General features: G+C 42.9%; 1 protein-coding gene across 2 annotated transcripts in view; it reads left to right on the forward strand.

Annotated features, from left to right (window-relative positions):
* The window catches only part of LOC143768475 (beta-microseminoprotein-like), a 50,205-nt gene extending 35,616 nt beyond the window's left edge, over positions 1 to 14,589 (forward strand). Inside the window, exons 3-4 of one of the 2 annotated variants that reach the window (XM_077257157.1) lie at positions 10,318 to 10,423; positions 14,246 to 14,588. In XM_077257157.1, coding sequence (XP_077113272.1) covers positions 10,318 to 10,423; positions 14,246 to 14,369 — 230 coding nt within the window. In that variant the 3' untranslated portion in view covers positions 14,370 to 14,588. Of the gene's footprint in view, positions 1 to 10,317; positions 10,424 to 14,245 lie in introns of both variants that reach the window. The other variant, XM_077257158.1, reaches the window with a different exon arrangement.
* The last annotated feature ends 8,384 nt before the right edge of the window (positions 14,590 to 22,973 follow it).

Raw genomic sequence — 22,973 nt, forward strand, 5'->3', positions numbered from 1 at the left:
AGTTACGTACATCACTATGTATTCCGGGCCACACAAAACAATGCGATATCCTTTCTGTGGTTTTCTGTACCCCCAGATGTCCCCCCACTATATGTCCGTGGGCCAGGTCCAGTACCTTCCGCCGATAAGGTTTGGGTACCACTAACTGTTGCACAGTGTCTTCTCCTTTTTTCTCTACCTGGTAGAGCAAATCATTTTCAAGAACCATGTACGGGTACGCTAGCCTAGTGTCAGGTTCTACGGGTACCCCATCTAGCAGGCCAGGTGCTGGATGACTGTCTGCCTCCGCCTCTCGCTGAGTTTCCTCAGTTTCCTCAGTTTCCCCCGCCAGAACTGAGAAGGGGAACTGAAGGTTAGTTTCAATAACCTCCCCAGCAACGTCTACCTGTGGGACCTCCTCTAGGAGTTCGGGACCTCCAGATGGCATGGGAAAAGACTCACAGCTACCGTGAAGGAGCAACTGATTCTCCCACAACTGCCAGAAATGGGGAAAATCCCTGCCCAGGATTACATCCTGTAACAATGCAGGAACGAGTCCCACCTTGTGTTGCACAGACCCATAGGGAGTGGAAATCGATATGACCGCTGTTAGGTACGAGCAGGTGTCACCATGCACACACGTTACAGAAAATTTGTCAGACGAACCAGATGGAAGTGCCACCAGACTAGCTTTCACCAGAGTCACCACACTTCCAGAGTCTAGTAATGCCACAACACTTTTCCCATCAACAGATAATTCACACAGGTGTTTCGCTATATCATTTTGACCCGCATTCACATTCACTAGCCGTGTAACCAAAGACATGCGTTTCTTAGAGTCTGTAACATCGCACTGCATGGGTTCAGTGGTAACAGGACAGTTCGCAGAGATATGGCCTTTCTCACGGCAGCGGAAACACCTAACAGGCCCCCTACTGAGACCACCGTCCAACCCTCTCGGTCTCGGAGTACGAGCAGTCCCGTGTTCCTCCCCCACAGTTTTTGGCAATTTTCCTTCACCCGTAGTCGCTGGAACAGTCTTACCGGTTCCACGAGGAGAAGGCACAGACCGGGTGCTAGCGGTTTCGTCGGGAAGTCCTTCTGTCACGGAATAACGCTCGACCAACTCCACAAGTTGATCCGCTGTCGTGGGATTTCCTTGGCTTACCCACTTTTTCAGCGCTGGTGGTAGTACTCTCAGGTACTTGTCCAAGACAATCCGCTGGATTATTTCGGGTGTTGTCAGTACCTCGGGTTGCAGCCATTTCTTTGTCAAGCAGATCAGGTCGAACATCTGAGACCGTGCCGGTTTATCTTGCTGGTATGTCCACTGGTGTACCCTCTGTGCACGGACAGCCGTCGTTACACCCAGCCGGGCCAGGATCTCAACTTTCAGCTTCTCGAAGTCCTGAGCGACTTCCGGGTCCAAGTCATGGTAAGCTTTTTGGGCCTCGCCGGAGAGAAACGGAGCAATCAAATCGGCCCAGCGTGCCTTCGGCCACTTCTCCCTCAATGCCGTCCGCTCAAACGTTGTCAGGTATGCCTCGACGTCATCTTCTGCAGTCAACTTTTGCCAGTATCGACTCACATGGATCCTTCTGGACTCTGCTTCCGGGTCTGCCTCAGGCATGCTCACCAGGCGCTGCGCCACCTGTTGGAGGAGCTGGCGGTCTGCAACCGTCATGCCTATTAACTCCTTCAGCTGTGCGGACATCAAGCGATTAGCTTCATGCTGTGCAGCAGTGGCCTGCTGCTGTACGGCAGTGGACTGTACTAGGGCTTTCACCACGTCTTCCATACTGTCGCCTGTGCCACGTAACTGCCCGCATTCTCCACCACAATGTGACAAAACACTTCGGGATCGCCTTTGCTGGGGTCAAAGGTCACGTGGTTTGTGCATTGAATCTGAGGCGTACAGCAGGTTTCTTAGCAAACTGACTTCAGGTCAGATTTATTAACGTGAAAGCAACATAGATAAAACAAAGCATAAAAATAAATCCTAGCCTGTCCGGCACTAACTAAACAAATACGCTGCTATCTAACAACTGGGGGGCTTCTCCCACCCAGCTAACAACACACAGTGCTTGAGCACAGCTCTCACTCACGTTTGTCTCACACAGACAGGCAATCTGTGTGCCCCAGGCTGACACCGGAAACCCTCAGCTGGTCATCCTTTATTCCCGCACTCATTAACCCATCATTATCCTGAAGATACTGAGCGGCCTAATTCACATAGGACAAATACCTGGGCGAGATATACCTGCCCCCGACTACCAGACCGACATGATTCTTACAATATATATATATATATATGTCATTGAGACACATATATATATATATATATATATATATATTTATTTACTTCTGCGCTATATACCACAAAAGCCGGTAATTCAATTGCCGGCTTTTCATTTCTCCTGCCTAAACCCAACATGATATGAGACATGGTTTACATACAGTAAACCATGTCATATCCCCCTTTTTTTTGCATATTCCACACTACTAATGTTAGTAGTGTGTATGTGCAAAATTTCGGCGCTGTAGCTATTAAATTTAAGGGGTAAATCGCGGAAAAAATTGGCGTGGGCTCCCGCGCAATTTTCTGCACCAGAGTGGTAAAGCCAGTGACTGAGGGCAGATATTAATAGCCTAGAGAGGGTCCATTGTTATTGGCCCCCCCGGCTACAAACATCTGCCCCCAGCCACCCCAGAAAAGGCACATCTGGAAGATGCGCCTATTCTGGCACTTGGCCACTCCCTTCCCACTCCCGTGTAGCGGTGGGATATGGGGTAATGAAGGGTTAATGTCACCTTGCTATTGTAAGGTGACATTAAGCCAGATTAATAATGGAGAGGCGTCAATTATGACACCTATCCATTATTAATCCAATTGTATGAAATGGTTAAAAAACACACACACAATATTGCAAAGTATTTTAATGAAATAAACACACAGGTTGTTGTAATATTTTATTGCTCTCTCAATCCACCTGATGACCCTCGTTCTGTAACAAATTAAAAATAATAAACCAACAATATACATACCTTCCGTAGATCTGTAACGTCCCACGATGTAAATCCATCTGAAAGGGTTAAAATATTTTACAGGCAGGGGCTCTGCTATAATGCAGCTGTGCTCGTGCCTGGAAACCCCGGGGAATGAAGGTAATGTAGCTCAATGACCTATAGTTACCTTCAGTCGCGGTGATGCGCCCTCTGCTGGATGTCCTCATATGACCTCGAGCGTGGGAAAAAGTTCCCAGGCTCGAGGTCATATGAGGACATCCAGCAGCCAATAACAATGGACCCTCTCTAGGCTATTAATATCTGCCCTCAGTCACTGGCTTTACCACTCTGGCAGAGAAAATTGCACAGGAGCCCACGCCAATTTTTTCCGCGATTTAACCCTTAAATTTAATAGCTACAGCGCCGAAATTTTGCACATACACACTACTAACATTAGTAGTATGGAATATGCAAAATAAAGGGGGGATATGACATGGTTTACTGTATGTAAACCATGTCTCATATCATGTCGGGTTTAGGCAGGAGAAATGAAAAGCCGGCAATTGAATTACCGGCTTTTGTGCTATATCGCGCTGAAGTAAATATAAAAATATATAGATTTCCCATTGTCTTGCATTGGGTTTCGTGTTTCGGCCGATCCTCCGACCCCGACTTTTTAAGAAGATCGGCCAATTTCACTCGACTCGACTTTTGAGAAAGTCGGGTTTCGGGAAACCCGACTCGACCTCAAAAAAGCAAAAGTCGCTCAACCCTATTGTGTACCCTTTTATGCTGTTAAATCTCTAATTTATGGCAGATTTCTATCTCTATGCTAATAGAGCGCTGTATCAGTTTTCCATCCCATTGACATTTTGAAATGCTAATATGACCATACATCTAAAAATGCAGGGTATGTACAGTATATGTTCAAATTAAAAAAAGCAAACATTTTTTTAAATTCAGGCAAGAAAGGCATATACAGTTATGTTCAAAATAATAGCAGTATAACATCATTAATGTGTTTAATTACTGTTTTTGGCCGGAAAAGATCATACAACATGGGAAAAAATACATGACTAGGTGTAGTCAAATATGTGCAACCAACAGAATCAACAGTCACGTCATGCATTCTGCTAATTAGGTGTAATTAACTCATTTAATGAAACGGGTTGTTCTAATTAATAGTAATGCAGAGTTGAATTAGGGAGGCCATTCATTCAGCGAAGAAACGTGTCAATTATGGTCCTTATTTAAAGGAGGGTAGCAAATGTTGTACCTGCTGATTTTAGCCCTTTCTCAGTGAGTAAAATGGGTGCTTCCAAACATTGTACCAAAGGAGAAAGAACTTTGATCATAAAGTTGATTGGAGAGGAGGAAACATATAAAGATGTGCAGACAATAATACGCTGCTCAGATAAAAAGATTTCCAATGCTTAGTGATGAGCAAACTCTAACTGTATAGTTTGGGTTTTGTACCCGACTCCTAGCGTCCGTGCACGGACCTCGAACATGGACTTTTCTCCGAAGTCCATCATAATGATCGAGTTCACCAGCCAAATACTGGCATGGCTGGTGGCTGGTGCACCATGTGATCCTGCCTGCATAAAGGCCAGGTCACGGGTTGTGCCGCCATTCTGTTCCTCGTGTGCTGTCAGTGTGGTTCTCTGTGCCATATCAGCCTCAGTTTGTGTGCTATATAAGCCTCTTGCTCTGTGCTCGAAAAGACTGTTCCTATGTGCCATAGCAGCATTGTGTAGAGTGCGGTTAAAGTCTGTTCCTGTGTGCCATAGCAGTGTTGTGTAGACTGTCCTAAAAGCCTGTTCCTGTATGTCCAGGGCAGGTTTTAGACATAGAAGGGCCCTGGGGCAAAAGTTATACTGGGGCCCCAAATGCTGACATACTGCACCATCACACAGAAACATTTCGGTTGTATTTACATGTGCTAAGTTCAGGCCATTAAACAAGCGTGATCAACAATATTGAAGTCCTTCAACACTTATTTCCCGGCCTCTTCACACCGGCTGAGGAAGAATGATGGGCACAGAACAATCGCTAAGGCTGGTTTCACATTTGCGGTTCTGTCCGCAGCGTTTCTGACGCATACATCCGCATGCGTCTTGATTTCCTACCTATAACATTGTAGACGCAGGTGCTTGCGCTTGAATGTGCTCGCCCGCGTTTGCTTACACATGCGATTTTTCGCGTTGTGCGGTGGGGCGCGGTTGACGCACCATGTTACAATTTTTGAGGCAGCAAATTTCTGTCAAATATGCGCAGGCATGCGCATGCGGATGAGTGCATTAAGAAACGCATTACTGTCTATGGGAACACATGCGTACGCATGTCTTTGCGTACGCATGCGTTCGATGCGCTTGCGTACTTCGGACTGTGCATGTCCAGGAACTGATTGAGACACGCCCTCCTGAGAATATCAAACCCATGTGCATAAAAAGCGCAAACGCAGGCAAAAACGCATGCAAACGCGTGCAAACGTTGCTTTTTTTAACCTTCATGCGTAACTTGATGCGAATAAAAAACACAGCGTTTGCATGCATTTTGCAATGCGGTTGTGGACGAGACGCTGTGGACTCAACCGCAAATGTGAACCTAGCCTCATAGAGCAATCTGTTTCCATACAGTACCATGTTATCGGCAGCACCTCTGCAGTTTTCATAGAGCGATGTGCTGCTGAGGATAATGATTTTTTTTATTGGGTTTTGTATTATTTTATACCTGTGTGTCTATGGTTAGTTTGGATATACCACAACTTTATTAGGGTTTGTTTGGTTATTTTGTGGGATTTTTAATTGTTTTTAAAACTCTCTTGTTTGTATATGAATTATACAATAAATATATTCTATATTTGTGCATATTTTTTCTCTTTTATTTACTCATGGCTCATCTATATGCATAGGACTGATCTCCTTGTATCTTAAGGTACATTCACACTAAACGATTTACCAACGATCACGACCAGCGATACGACCTGGCCGTGATCGTTGGTAAGTTGTTGTGTGGTCGCTGGGGAGCTGTCACACAGACAGCTCTCCAGTGACCAACGATGCCGAAGTCCCCGGGTAACCAGGGTAAACATCGGGTTACTAAGCGCAGGGCCGCGCTTAGTAACCCGATGTTTACCCTGGTTACCATCGTAAATGTAAAAAAAAAAAACATTTCATACTCACATTCCGGTGTCATGTCCCTCGCCGTCTGCTTCCCGCACTGACTGTGAGTGCCGGCTGTAAAGTAAAAGCAGAGCGCAGCGGTGACGTCACCGCTGTGCTCTGCTTTTACTTTACGGCCGGCACTCACAGTCAGTGCGGGAAGCTCTGAGCAGCAGCGCGGACGCCGGGGGACGTGACAGACATCAGAGGGTGAGTATGTACTGTTTTTTTTTTTTACTTTTACAATGGTAACCAGGGTAAATATCGGGTTACTAAGCGCGGCCCTGCGGTTAGTAACCCGAAATTTACCCTGGTTACCATTGTAAAACATTGCTGGCATCGTTGCTTTTGCTGTCAAACACAACGATACACGCCGATCTGACGACCAAATAAAGTTCTGGACTTTCAGCAACGACCAGCGATATCACAGCGGGATCCAGATCGCTGCTGCGTGTTAAACACAATGAGATCGCTATCCAGGACGCTGCAACGTCACGGATCGCTATCGTTATCGTTGTTAAGTCGCTTAGTGTGAAGGTACCTTTATTGGTGGTGCCCATCTCATTGTTTGTTGAGTTTGGTGATGTTTCACATACTATGGAGTTGGGCCCATTTATCACACACCAGGCACGATGGACCTGTTTTTTAATATATCAAAATACTTGAAGAGGTCATGTTACCTTATTCTGAAGAAGAAATGCACTTGAAATTGGTTTTTCAGCAGCACAACGACCCCAAACACACCAGCAATCGGGCAACATCCTGGAACCAGACCAACAAAATTAATGTTATGAAGTGGCCAGCCCAATCCCCAGACATTTCTCAGTTCTTTTAAACACACTGCTATCATTTTGTACATACCGTATTTTGCGCATTGTAAGATGCACCCCAAATTTTGTGGTGCATAATAGGAAAAAAATGTTTTAAATAAAATGGTGGTGCATCCTGTATTCCTTTTTAAAGAGTAGCTTAACCGGGGGACGGCTGCAGCGGAGCGGGGTCACATGAGGCCAGCGGCAAGGGCAGTAGCTTTCAAACATATTGTCTACTTTGGGGCCCTAATAATGATTATAAACTAAGAAATCTTTTAGATTTCAGAACATTTTTATTTCTGCGATGTGATTAGTCTTCCCTATGTCAAATGGACTCTGTTGTCAAAACACCAACTGCCCCAGGCAAAGCTTAAAAACATTTGTGAATAAGATATACAGTATACAGTCATGGCCAAAAGTATTGACACCCCTGCAATTCTGTCAGATAATGCTCAGTTTCTTCCTGAAAATGATTGCAAACACAAATTATTTGGTATTATTATCTTCATTTAATTTGTCTTAAATGAAAAACACAAAAGAGAATGAAGCAAAAAGCAAAACATTAATCATTTCACAAAAAAATCCAAAAATGGGCCAGACAAAAGTATTGGCACCCTCAGCCTAATACTTGGCTGCACAACCTTTAGCAAAAATAACTGCGACCAACCGCTTCTGATAACCATCAATGAGTTTCTTACAATGCTCTGCTGGAATTTTAGACCATTCTTCTTTGGCAAACTGCTCCAGGTCCCTGATATTTGAAGGGTGCCTTCTCCAAACTGCCATTTTTAGATCTCTCCACAGGTGTTCTATGGGATTCAGGTCTGGACTCATTGCTGGCCACCTTAGAAGTCTCCAGTGCTTTGTCTCAAACCATTTTCTAGTGCTTTTTGAAGTGTGTTTTGGGTCATTGTCCTGCTGGAAGACCCATGACCTCTGAGGGAGACCCAGCTTTCTCACACTGGGCCCTACATTATGCTGCAAAATTTGTTGGTAGTCTTCAGACTTCATAATGCCATGCATACGGTCAAGCAGTCCAGTGCCAGAGGCAGCAAAGCAACCCCAAAACATCAGGGAACCTCCGCCATGTTTGACTGCAGGGACCGTGTTCTTTTCTTTGAATGCCTCTTTTTTTCTCCTGTAAACTCTATGTTGATGCCTTTGCCCAAAAAGCTCTACTTTTGTCTCATCTGACCAGAGAACATTCTTCCAAAACATTTTAGGCTTTTTCAGGTAAGTTTTGGCAAACTTCAGCCTGGCTTTTTTATGTCTCGGGGTAAGAAGTGGGGTCTTCCTGGGTCTCCTACCATACAGTCCCTTTTCATCCAGACGCCGACGGATAGTACGGGTTGACACTGTTTCACCCTTGGACTGCAGGGCAGCTTGAACTTGTTTGGATGTTAGTCGAGGTTCTTTATCCAACATCCGCACAATCTTGCGTTGAAATCTCTTGTCAATTTTTCTTTTCCGTCCACATCTAGGGAGGTTAGCCATAGTGCCATGGGCTTTAAACTTCTTGATGACACTGTGCACGGTAGACACAGGAACATTCAGGTCTTTGGAGATGGACTTGTAGCCTTGAGATTGCTCATGCTTCCTCACAATTTGGTTTCTCAAGTCCCCAGACAGTTCTTTGGTCTTCTTTCTTTTCTCCATGCTCAATGTGGTACACACACAAGGACACAGGACAGAGGTTGAGTCAACTTTAATCCATGTCAACTGGCTGCAAGTGTGATTTAGTTATTGCCAACACCTGTTAGGTGCCACAGGTAAGTTACAGGCGCTGTTAATTACACAAATTAGAGAAGCATCACATGATTTTTCGAACAGTGCCAATACTTTTGTCCACCCCCTTTTTTATGTCTGGTGTGGAATTATATCCAATTTGGCTTTAGGACAATTCTTTTTGTGTTTTTTCATTTAAGACAAATTAAATGAAGATAATAATACCAAATAATTTGTGATTGCAATCATTCTCAGGAAGAAACTGAGTATTATCTGACAGAATTGCAGGGATGTCAATACTTTTGGCCATGACTGTATCTATGGGATTTCTATTGGTTCCTCATACATACTGTACATATTTTAGGTATTAAACTACTTTAAACCTTATTGCTGGGGATTATTCTTGGCTCGCCCACCTCATTCTATGTGTTTGTTATAGTCATGAAAGTTATGTATTTTTAATTTTTTCAATTAAATTATCTTTTATAACATGAACATACACATGCCCTGCTTTTTGGTTTGTGGCATTTGGGCCTATTTTTGTTGCTGACATATCACAGCATACATCTTTCACTGTGATACATATACCAAGTTTACTACAATGCACACACCTCTCGATAAATTTGGTGCATCTTAGGCTTTGGGCTCCACAACTTGAAATTTTCAATATATTTTGAGATTTTTCCTATAATTAAGACCAAATTCTTTTGTATCTTTCAGTAAATCCATCATGCCTTGTTAACTCTCCTCCTGCTAAACCTACTAAAAAGTAGTTAGTGTCGTGAACAGAAAAAAAATAGTATATGGGGTAAGAGACAAAATTAGTGATTATTTTTTTTCCTCCCCAGAATTATTAGCTTTTTATAAATTCCCTTCACTGGCTTAAGTGACAGTTGGGTTTAACCAGTAGGGTGCAGCTTATCACTACAGGTAGCCAAACCCGACTTTATGCATGCACAAGAACTAGGTATACCTATAGTAACTTAGCTTTTTGGGAGCTTTTTTGTTTACATTTTAGACCCCTTTGTCCTGAGCAGATCGGTGCGAGTCACGATCCTGAGACAACACACGTAGACACTGAAAGTATGGATAAAGTAGAAAGTCATTTCTATTGCATCCATACTCCACAACATGTGAGCTCAGGCAGGAGATGTATGCTACTGTGCTCTGAGCTGCACACTTCGAAGGGGTCTTTTCAGCAATCGATGGGGGTCTTAGGATCCTGACTCCCACTGATCTGCTCAGAGTAAATGGGCCTAAGACATGTAAAAAAAACTCCTAAACTCCCAAAAGTTTAGGTACTAGGGGTTATTCCTATCTTTATGACTTATACTTATTGGGGTTAGGGTGGTTTAAGAAAAAAAAACAACTATACTTATCTCTCAGACAGACGCTGGTTCTCTGCACTACTACTGGCGAAGTTCGACATGACCAACTGTCACACCTTTCTCTTTCCGGACAGGCTTTTCCAGTTGTGGCCCAAATATGTGCAAGATGATATTCAGCAAAAATTGTTATTACTCTTTAGAGGATCTCAATGTCAATGGCAAACTATGATTCATGGCCAGTTTTTCTTCAGGATTCAACTGGTAAAACATTCCACTCATTCCAATGTTCTTCCTTGACCATAGGGTGCATGGATGAAGACATCAAAAGAGCTTTAAATTCAACATGGTTTAAGGAAGAATGCATGATGTGTACTTGTGACTTAGATGGCAATATGGACTGCTGCAGCAGGTGAGGATGTATAGTCTCATTCATAAATAAGAGAAGATCAGTTGTGGGCTACAATCATGACCAAAAGTTTTGAGACTGAAATATATTTTTGTTTTCACAAAGTTTGTTGCTTCAATGTTTTGTTTTGTTTTTTAGATCTTTTAGTCATAAGTTTCTTTGGTTACTGATGTACAATTCTAAGCACTTATATAAGTTATTAAACTTTTACATCAAGTTTATGCAGAGACTCAATATTTACGGTGCTGACCCTTATTTTTAAGGCTAGGTTCACATTGCGTTAATGTGTGCACGCTAACGGACAGCGTTGCACGGCGAAAATGTCGCAATTAACGCCGTGCAACGGGTCCGTTAGCGTGCCCATTGACAGCAATGTGAAGTTTCCCTCTAGTGCATCGCAAGCGCGTGCCATTTTTCGGCTCGCGCTAGCGATGTGCCGTTCTTTTGTAGCGCGCCTCGGACGCTGCTTGCAGCGTCCGCGGCGCGCCCGAGGTCCGTTCCCCGCTCTCGCAGATCGGGGATCTGCGAGAGCGGGGACATTAACGCGACCCCTAACGCGGCCCCTAAAAAAACATTGCGTTAGCGCAATCCGCTAGCGCTAGCGCTAAACGGATTGCCCTAACGCAATGTGAACCTAGCCTTACCCCTTGGTGACCGTGCAATTTTTTTTTTTTATTTTTTTTTAAATCGGACATGTGTAACTATACTGTATGTAGTAATAACTCTGGAATGCTTGAACATATCCCATTGATTTTGAGAAGTTTTTTTTTTAACCCATCATACTTTGTGATAATGGTAAATTTAGGTTGATATATTTTGCATTAATATATAAAAATATCAGAAATTTGACAAAAATTCGAATTTTCAAACTATTTCTTTAATCCAGATAGTCATACCACACAAAAACATTATTAAATAACATTTCCCTCATGTCTGCTTTACATCAGCACCATTTGTAAAATGTTGTCTTATTTTGTTAGCATTTTAGAAGATTTAAAAATGTAGCAGCATTTTTTCAAGGAAATTTACAAAACTTATTTTTTTAGGGACCTATTAAGTTTTGAAGTGACTTTGGGGGTCCTATATATTGGAAACCTCCAAAAGTGATGCCATTTTAAAACAGCACTCCTCAACGTATTCAAAATTGCTTTTGGGTAGTTTCTTAACCCTTCAGGTGCTTTTTAGGAATTAATGCACAGTGACATGGCAGGAATGAACATTTTTTTTACTACCTAAATGTTTCCAACTTCTGAACAGGCCACTGTAGCCGGCAGACTATAAAGTCGCTATTTGGCAGTGAACTGCCATGGCAAACATCAGGACCACACAACCAAGATCTCATGGTGCCAATGGGGTTAAAAAGGAAGCCTCACACTCTGTTAACCATCTAGATGTCGCAGTCAGTATTGACCGCAGCATTTAAAGGGTTAAACGACCAACAAAGTCAGTGCCAACACTGATAGCGGCTGATGCAGCAAGTTGTCAGGTATAGTATATAGCTGACAGCTGCTGGACTGTCACGCGTCGCTGGTCTCTTTTATCGCAGGTCATTAAAAGACGTATTGATGGTCACTAAGGGGTTAAAGACTTCTGCATTTGCCCTGGAAGCTGGATTTCGGCTTCTGGGACAAATCCTGAATGATGGGACTCATTCTTGTCTAATCAGTGCTTGGAGTTTATCACAATTTCTGTGGTTTTGTTTGTTCTCCAGCTTTTTGAGAATTGACCACAAGTACTTGAGATTGAAATCTGGGCAGTTTCCTGGCCATGGACTCAAAATTTCAATGTTATATCACTTTTGCCTTGTTCCACAATGCTGGAAAAGGCATTTTTTTCATGAGCAAATTGCTCCTGGATCATTGACAGAAGTTGTTCATGAAGCATGGTTAGATATTGTGAGCCCACTCCCTAGGATGAAAAGAAACACCACACATGAATGATCTGAGGAAGTTTTCCTGTCATGACACAGGACTCATGGTAGCACTCACCTTTTGTCCTCCAGATAATTATTGTTCAGGATGTCCCAAACAGTTTGAAGGGGGCTTCATCATCAGACAAAACAACTTTGCAGGAACTAAGGGATTGGGCTTCAGGGGACTGTGGTAAACTTATTTTCTCTAGGAAAGCACATTTCAATCTTTTTGGAACATCTAGAATAATGATTGCCCAGAGAAGATAAGGTGAGAACTGCCATTAGCCCTGTGTCACGCCAACAGTAAAACATCCTGAGACCATTCATTTGTGGGGCTACTTTTCCTCCATGAAGTGGGCTTACTAACACTTTTGCCTAACAAAACTGCTGTGAATAAAGAATGGGATCTAAACATCCTATAACAGTTAATTCTCTCAACGATCCAGGAAAAATTTGGTGATGAATATCCAGCATAATGGAGCACCATGTTACAAGGCAAAAGTGATAACTAAAAGGCTTGGAGAACAAAACATTTAAATTTTGGGTCTATGGCCAGAAATCTCCCCAGGTCTCAATCCCATTCAGAACCTGAAGTCAATCCTCAAACAGCATCAGAACAAACAAAAAATAGATAAATCATCATAAATGCCAAGCATTGATTAGACAAGAATAGGCTGCCATTAGTGCCATTATAGCAGGCAGAAAGAATACAGAGAGGTGACTTCTCCAAGTTATCTTCTTCTTTATAATACGGAGGCCCCTATTTAGCAATCAGGTTTCACCACAATTCCAGTGTAAAACTTTTTGAATTGTCGCAATTTGTTTTTCAACCACAATTGTACAAAATTTTGTGATTTTTGGCAACTTTACGACAATCCTAGGTAACGTCACAAACCTTTTGAAAAGTGAGTAGAGATTCACAAAAGTGGTGTAAACTATGACAGAAATATCGTGATTGGAGTAAATTTCTTGAATTACCCCATGCTAGCTGAAGAGTTCCACCTAATTCATTAAGGAACACTTGTCTCTTAATGAATAAGGTGAATCTTACTCCATTCTGTAATAAAGGATTCTATCAGGTTTTCGTGCAGATCCTGATGATGCACACAGCTTGAAATTGCTTAGAGATTTTTTGGTTTTTGGATCTGTCACCAACTTTCAGAATAAAACAGCATAGATAGATCTCTTAGATCTTTATTCATTTGTAAATGACTGTATAATAGTGATAATGAGCATTTTATGAGTCCAGTTTAATATGTGCAACTCAGAAGTTATGCAAAAATATTGCGACTTTTCATATTTACACGTCAGTACAGGCCAACTAAGCCAATATGTGCGAGATGAGGTGTGGTTACGCGCACCCACTAAACTCATGAAAAGTTGCACCACTTTAGTGATGCAACTTGCTCCAAACACGTACTCCAGTCCCTGACTAGAGTACATCGCTGGCAGTGGTTCAAGCAAATTAAGATATGCACCTAGTTCATTAAGTGGTGTGCGCCTCTTACTGAATTAGGTGAGTTGTGCTACAGCGAGCCAGTTCATTAAAACAGGCGTGCACTAGGCTCACTAAATGTGCTCAATCTTCACCCTCCAAGCCTTGTGCAGAACAGCATGAGATCTTATCAGCAGCAGGGGAGAGGGGTGACACTGAGGAGCTTGTCAATCAGGCTGGGTAGTCAAAGCAGCAGTAGGAAGGAAATACTCTGAAGAGCTATCAATCAGATTCAAAAAGAATATTTTAACATAGATTTTCAAAGTAAGTTCACCAACCTCATCAGGTTTGTATTGGTAATCTAGTTACTGGTCCATTTCAAATAGTTTAGCAATTAGTATAGATATCCCCAAGAAAAGCAGTATGTTGCTTGCAGTATTAAGATGACATGACTCACTAACCATTCATTTCTCCATAGGATGCTGATGCCGGTCCTGAAAGACCCGGCTTGTAAAGCCACTCTGAATAAAACTTCTTGCACATACATTATTCACAGAACAGACAACTCTGCTGGACCATGTGATATCATGGCTTTAATGTGATCATGCGGAACATCAAGGTCAAGCTAATTTGTGCTCAGAAGGATTTTGTTGACCAGTTATATATTTAATAAATGTGACATATTACACATTATCAGAACAGCATTGCACTTACCTGCACTACGCTGTGTGTTTTTAGAGTGGTTTATTAAATGTCATATAATTTGTTGTGGACTGTGTGCACCATTTATAATAAATCTAGCAGTTTGTAAAAGTTCTCATTTATTGGATTTACATTGGTGCTTGAAAGTTTGTGAACCTGTTAGAATTTTCTGCATTTCTCCATAAATATGATCTAACATTACATCAGATTTTAGTCATAAAAGTAGATACAGAGAACCAAATATAACAAATGAAAAAAAAAATTAGACTATTTATATCATTTTTGTAATAAGGAAAATTATCCAATATCACATTTCTGTGAATGGCAAAAGTACAGTGCTTTTAGTACCCGGTGTGACCCCCTTGTGCAGCAATACGTGAATCTAAATGCTTACCAATAAGTGTTGATTGGCCCTGCACATCAGCTTGGAGGAATTTTAGCTTGTTCTTCCCTATAAAACAACTTCAGCTTTTATGTTGGTGAGTTTGCTCCCATTAACTGCTGTTTTCTGGTCCTTCTAAAACACTTCTATAAGATTAAGGTCAGTGTTTTCACTTGGCCATTCCAAAACTTTAATGGGCTTGTCTGGTATTAAACTACAAGTGTGCAGTTACTCTATGTGACTGCAGACTTGTGAAGCCTCACACCGCGCGCACTGTACACTGTTAGGATTCCTTGGTTCCGGTAACAGGCGGTCATGTGACCCGCAAGTATGCAATATGGGGCGCGGTTACAGACTTCGCTGTATATACTCAGAATGGTGACTAAACCCATGCCGTCCCTGTGAATGAAACCCAAACATTGCTGGGGAAATAAAGTTCATTTTCTGCCCGCAGGGTTTGGGTAAGTGCAGGTGCCAGGCAGGTTAGTAAGGCTAGTAAGCTGCAGATTACCCCATATCTGCAGCGTAATAGCATTTTTTCTCGTGACAGGTTCCCTTTAAACAAAAAAAGCTCTAATTTGGTCTCAACAATACCTTGCTTCAATAGCCTTCTGGCATGTCCAGTTATGCTTTAGCAAACTGCAGATGGGCAGCAATATTTTTTTTGGGAGAGCAGTGGCTTTCTTCTTGCAATCCTGCCTTGCACACCATTGTTCTGCAGTGTCCTCCTGATGGTGGAATCATGGACATTAACGTTGGTTAATGTGAGAGAGGCCTTTAGTTGATTAGAGGTTACCTTAGGTTCCTTTGTGACCTCGCAGACTATTAAAACTCCTTGCTCTTGGTATGACCTTTGTTGGTCGTTCACTTCTTGGGAGAGTAACAATGGTCCTGAATTTCCTCCATTTTTTCACAATCTGATTGTAAATTGGTAAAGTCAAAACTCTTTAAGAGAAGGTTTTCGAACCTTTAATAGCTTGATTAGTATTAACAATTCATCTTCTGATGTCCCATGAAATCTCCTTTGTTTGTGCCATAATGCAATTCTACAAACGTGTTGTGAAGATCAGACTTTTTAACAATTCTTTTAACATTTTAGTAAACAAAATTACTGTGACAAGTCATGAGATGCAATGGAATAATGATAACGTGTGATGTCACAAGAGGCACCCTAAGGTGCTTAAAACATTTTGAGACAAGGGTACAGACAAAATTGGAAAACAGACAACTATGAATACTAAACGAAAAAAAACAAAACAAAACAGAGTACCTAGAAAAGGGACCTAACCATATTCATGATATATTAGGCTGTATCAGAACAAAGAAGTAGTATCAAGTGAGATCAGTGTAAGACTTCTAAAGTGCATATAATAACAGCAGAGAGAAGTGAACAGAGACCCTGGAATCTGACATTGAAAGACGGGTTAAAAACTTCCTTAATACGTTAGGCCAGATTTCTATCTCTCCCAGACTTTAAGAAATTGAGGGTGTGTGAAGGATTCCTAGCTAGTGAGTTCCTCAAGACTAGATGTGGGCGAACCCGAACAGTAAACGTCGGTGTCCGTACCGAACACCTACCGTATTTTTTGGACTATAAAATGCACTTTTCCCCAAAAGAATTTGAGAGGAAAATGGGGGGTGCGTCTTATAGTGCGAACACAGGCTTACCGGGGGGTTGCGGCAGAGGTGTGGCGATGCTGCGGCGGTGGGCAGTTCGGAGTGCACCAGAGCAGTGTCCTTTCTACAGGATACCGGCGGCAGAAATGTGGCGGCGCCGCGACCTGGTGTCCACAGTGAGCAGAGTGCATCACTAGTTTCCCTGTGGCCTGACTCATGAGTAAGACTGCCTAGTGCAGTCGAAACGTGTTGACTTAGTCATGTCGTCCATGTAAATTGTTCTTTTGTATGCATCATATTTTCTTTTGAAAAAGAAAATGAAAATTCAGTCCTGTTGAGCCGAATTCCAATTTTTTCTACTCACCTAACGCCTATTCCACCGAAGCCCTCAATCTCCTGTAATAAAACTAAAATAAAAAAAAAACAATATCCCTCAATTATCTGTCGTTCTGTCCCACGCCGTAATCCATGTCTGGGGCATAATTCTTTTTCAACCTGGATGGTGCCAAGATGCGACCATCCAGGCTGAGAACTACTGGTGACTGAACTGCTGCGACTGCAGCCTCAGCCACTGCAGCCTCAGCCACTGGCGGTGACGTCATCAAGGTTGCCTCTGGTCACTGAGGCTGCGTTCCCCGCCAGGCAGAACGGCCGTGACCTCGGTGAGATCCCCACTAGCACCATGAGAGTTTTTCAAAATAAAAAAAATATAAAAGTTCAAATCACCCCCCTTTCGCCCTATTCAAAACAAAGCAATTAAAAAAATCAAGCATACACATATTTGGTATCACCGCGTTCAGATTCGCCCGATCTATTAATAAAAAAAAAAGAATTAACCCGATCGCTAAATGGCGTAACGAGAAAAAAGTCAAAATGCCACAATTATGTTTTTTTGGTCGTCTCAACATTGCATTAAAATGCAATAACAGGTGATCAAAAGATCATATCTGCATCAAAATGACATAATTAAAAATTTCACCTCGGCACGCAAAAAATAAGAACTCACGCAACCCGAGAAAAATGGACATGCAGCGAGTATCGGAAAATGGTGCACTTTTTCTTTTTTATAAAAAACTTTGGAATTTTTTTTCATCACTTAAATAAAAAAGAACCTATACATGTTTGGTATCTATCAACTCGTAATGACCTGGAGAATCATTATAGCAGGTCAGTTTTAGCATTTAGTGAACATGATTAAAAAAACAACTGTGGGATTGAACTTTTTTTTGCTATTTCACCGCACTTGGATTTTTTTTTTCCGTTTTCCAGAAAATGATATGATAAAACCAATGGTGTCCCGCAAAAAATAAGCTCCCACATGGCCCTATTGATGGAAAAATAAAAAAAAGTTATGGCTATTAAACATACCTCTGGTCGTTAAGGGATTAAGAATGAGACCAATCATAGAGTAGCTGATGACTTTTGGTTGCTACTGATCACTTGAACTTCAAATAGAACACCCCATGCGATATGCCAAGAAAACGCACAGAGACATCGATGTGTGGACCTTTAGCATATGATAATCACCAACTAGCAGTCAGGATGCTAATTAATGATATCATCTAATATAATAATCGCCAGTTGGGACTTCTGGCTGCTGTCCCCGAATCCAATAAGGCACCGCTGCAGTGTCACTTGCACAAAAATACAAAAATGCAGAGGGATGATATAGAACAGATACCAGTTGCTGGCCGATGCTGCAAGTGTCTCCTGTGCCCACTGGTGCTGCGTGGGTGTCCGGCGCTGCCCGGGGCTCTGTCGACATTTTGCGACAGGCCAGAGCCCCAGCACTTCCACGGTTCCATGTGCGGTGGTCTCCGGGAATATGGCCGCCGCCAGGGGCGGCGCATGCGCAGATGGTGATCTCAGGACCAAGTTCTCTGCGCTGAAATCTCATCTCTCGAGATCTAGGTCCCAAGATCACTATCTGCGCATGCGCTGCCCCCAGCGGCAGCCATATTCCAGGAAACTACTGCACATGGAACCATGGAAGTGCTGGGGCTCTGGCCTGTCGCAAAATGTCGGCAGAGCCCTGGGCAGCGCTGGACACCCACGCAGCACCACTGGGCACCGGAGACACCTGCAGCAACGCTGGGCACTGGAGACACCTGCAGCATCGGCCAGCAACCGCCTGGCACCCAGAGACACCCGGCAGCAGCACAAGACCCCTGCAGCAGCGCGCCGAATATCAGAGCCCCCCTCATTCCTGCCTGCAGCATCACCCCACTCCTGCCTCCTCCAGCAGCGACCCTGGGAACCCAATTCACCGTAACCACCACCCCCGGTAAGCAATAAGATGCAAGGGTTATAAGAAGCACTACCATCTTATTAAAAAATATTTTTTTCTTATTTTTCTAATCAAAATTTAGGGTGCGTCTTATAATCTGGAGCGTCTTATAATCTGAAAAATACGGTATGTTGGAAAGCGCAAACGGTGTGAGACATGTCCGCTGCTCCTGTCAGTACCACTAAGCATACAGATGTTAATTTTACCGCACTCCTGATGTGATAGCATCGGGCCTATTTCTAGCATTATTATATGAGTAGAGAAAATGCAGGCTTGCTTAATCAGATCTCTGCAGTATCTGTGGGAGAGAGGTGGGGAGGGAGAAGATCGGAGCTTGACAGGCAAAAGGTATATTAAAATTGTTGCAAACAAATGTAGCTGGTGGGTGCCGTACCTGCTGGTCATTTCAGCCAAAATGAAGAAAACGAAAGGGTGTTTCCAGCACGTCCATCCAGTTTGAATAAAAGCTTCTTTATTGGAGCACTTTAACATTCAGTACTGAAAGTGAGAGAGGGACTCTCAAGCTGATGTGTTTTCTTCACATCTCCGCAGTGTTGACCTCTGTAATCTCTTATTTTTGTATCACATTGTTTAATGTTCTCTAAAGATGGGGATTTTTCATACTTGTTTTTGAAAGTCATCAGACAGAAGTAGTGGAAAATATGGAGAGAAAAAACCATGAATGAAACATCAGGCTTTACTATTATTTTTTATATATATTTGCTCTATTTGTGGCCTGTAATTCTAAAGCACACACCTTAACACATCTTAATGAAGGGCTCACTGGATTATGAGGGTATGTTTCCACGGTCCGGATATGCAGATACCCTGCTCCGCCCAAAGTGCTGCCAGCTTTTTAACGCCGGTGATTCTGTATGTTTTCATTGAACAAATGCGGAATCACCACATCCTACACATAGACTTTGTTATCTATCTTGCGAAGACTGAGCGTCTCAGCAACATAAATAGACATGCTGCGGTCTTTAAAGACGCTCCACATGTGCGTATATGCAAGTCTGCCACCTGCGTCTTTGAACGCATAGTGGAGAATGGATTTCATAAAATCCCCTCCACTATTCTGTAACATCTGGATGTTGCGGATTGGATGCTGTGGTTGTACACAGCGTCCAATCTGCAGCAAATACTGAATGTGGAAACGTACCCTCATACACCCCCCCAACACAATTGATCACTCACAGCTGAACAATTATTTGATCATTTGACTGAAAGCTATCTTTCCTGACTGCCCCATAAACACTGTGTTCTTTAAAAAAGAATTGGCAATCCGAGATCATCTGTTGGGAGGCCCCCATACACATTAGACTGTCAGACGTTAGACTAATGTATTTGGGGGATTCATATTCTTAGCAACTGCTAATGGAATTTCCACTGTAATGAGGATGCGTCAGCAGGTTTGTTGTTCCAGGCTCTGTGTTCAACATCACACAGGCCTGGGTGGCATAGAGGCTCCTGCTCTGCAGCTTGCAAACAAAACTCTGACACACCGAAGACAAAGCTGAATGTTTAACTGGGTTTCGTGGACATAGAGCCACTCCCAAAACCCAAAGTGTACGGAGAGATTGGCCCCACTACCAGACCGGCAAAATCTCTCCAAAACTAAAAGCCGTATCAGCTACTTTGACCAAATCCACACTCACTTTTATTCTGGGTTGTAATCACAGACGTGGCTGTAATCACAATGCACCTCGCGAAGACCTATCGCACATTGTTTTGGGTTCACTGTAAAGCCCATGGCTCTGAGCGAATTCACGACCGCTTGTACCTGGGACAAGTGGGTATGCCAGTCAGTACTAAAGATGATGATATCATCCAAATATGCTGGCACATTCTTCTGATGGGGCCCCTACCACCATGTCCATTAGCCTCTGGAACGTGCCTGGGGCCTCATGTAACCCAAAAGACAAGACGATAGCGTGATCGAGACCCTCCAGCGTTACAAAAGTGGTGTTTTCTTTTGCCAACTCTGTTAGAGGCACCTGCCAGTAACCCTTGGTCAGATCGAGCGTGGTGAAGTACTGGGCCTGCACCAATCTCTCAATCAGCTCGTCCACCTGGGGCATTGGATAAAAGTCAAACTTTGACACTTCATTTAGTTTTCAGAAGTTATAACGATCCGGCCTGCTTCAGGATCAACACAATGTGGCCAGCCCACTCACTCCTGGACTCCTCAATAACTCCTAGCTGGAGCATTTGTTTTACCTCACCTGCGATGCCTTGCCTCCTGGCCTCTGGCACACAGCATGGTTTCATTCGTACCCGTATCTGAGGCTCGGTGACAATGTCATGTTGGATCAAAGAAGTACAACGTGCAGTTTGGAAAATACGTCCGTATTCTGCTGCATTAATTTCCGAGGCTCCTCTCGCTGCTGTTTATAGAGGGCATCGCTTATCTTTACCTCTCTGACAGCCTCCTCCTGGGCCAGTGTAGGGGTGATTCCTCATCATGGGACAACTTATGGGAAGCGAGGTTAAATATTTTCTACGATTGTGTAAGGTATATTTTGTTTTTGGTGAGTTTATGGCCCTATGTACCTAGTTTAGTTTTTCTGGGTTTAGGTTGAAAAAATCCTAATTCATTTTAAGTTGTTGTGGATTTGACAATTTTTTTTGTTCTTTGGTTGCTTTTTTGTGGTGTGTTAGGATTTTTGTTTTGGCTTGCAGACAGTTAGTTGTATGCCCCCCTTTTTCGCATGTGGAATTGTTATAAATAGTAGGGTAATGGTGCTCGGCAGTTAGTTGTCCACTAATGACCTAGGTGTGTGCATTGAGGGGGAGCCCTCTTAGGGCTTGGGGTATGCACTCCTATTTCTTTTGTGGATAGAGGTGAATACCTATTAGAAGTGGGTAAATCCATTTTCTTGATACCATCCCCATTGTGAAAACTTAGTTGTTTCTTGATGATGTATGTGACTTTGTTAGGTAGAGTAATGCAGCTCAAACCTTCCATTTCTGTAGGTTTTTCGGAGATCACAATCTCATGTGCTAAAGGGAAATGTAAATCTGCAATGGAGTTCTCCTACATGGAGAAAACAAAGGACATTTTGGATATCTCATGCCCAGCTTGTGCTTCTAGAGACAAGCACGTAAATCAAGCGGGCTCTCATCACTATAGGAATGCCAAATACATGGACGCTAAATATGGTTTAGGCACACTGTGAGGGAGGGGAAATTTGGGAGCCCAGAATTTGCTGGATTTCTTTCGAGGGGTGATGAACCATAGCTCTTTTCCAAAGGCTTTGTGCTACAAGTAATGTGGAAGCCCCATATATTTCCAGAGAAATTATTGACCTGAGTGGGGACTTACTTTCTTTGTGGATTGCGTTGAAGTTTTTATTGGGAACATTTTACATAACATTTGGGATCACATTTATCAGTCGCTCAATGCTGAGCACTTACATCGGGGTTTCCATCTAAATCTCCGAGTGACATTATTCAGATGAATCTCGAAGAATCCAATTACTATAATGAGGCAGCAGTTACTCTGGACTCCAGCTGACCTCTGTTCAGTGATGTCCTTTACAAGAGAGCACAAAACTGTGGAGGACCGTGCTTTTAAGGTGATTAAAAAGACGGACACCGCTGGATCACCGACCAGACGGCGTCCACAATGCCTCCATCTGCCTCATTATAAGGAATCTTCTGCCAGAGGTTCCATATGAATCACATATTTCAGAGATTTACACGGAAACTACGGTGTAAGCGCTCAGCACAGAGGGCAGAATAAATGTGCGCCAAGTCTTACTGAGATCTTTGCAAAGCAGAATGAACAAATCAACAGCATGCCAACAATTTGGTATATTTATTTTTTATGCTGTTCCTCATGCGGTATAAGTGATTAGATGATTAGGCGACTTCATTCTTCAAGTCAGTGCGATTACAGCGATGCCAAATTTATAGCAATTGTTTTTATGTTTTGCCACTTTTATTAACTAAAAACTATTTTAAAGGGAACCTGTCACCCCCCAGGCGTTTTTAACTAAAAGAGCCACCTTGTGCAGCACTAATGCTGTATTCTGTCAAGGTGGCTCTTTTAGTTCGGGTCCCTGCCACTGCTGAAATAATTGCTTTTATAATTTGTCCGATACCTTGAAATAGACCTGGGGGCATGTCTTTTCCCCGGAGAGAAACCGCCTTGTCAGCGACCACCGCGGTGCATCCCTGCTTCCCAGACGACCTTCTGCGGTCGAAGCAGCAGCC

The sequence above is a fragment of the Ranitomeya variabilis genome, chromosome 4 (assembly GCF_051348905.1).
Source record: "Ranitomeya variabilis isolate aRanVar5 chromosome 4, aRanVar5.hap1, whole genome shotgun sequence".
Lineage (NCBI taxonomy): Eukaryota > Metazoa > Chordata > Amphibia > Anura > Dendrobatidae > Ranitomeya > Ranitomeya variabilis.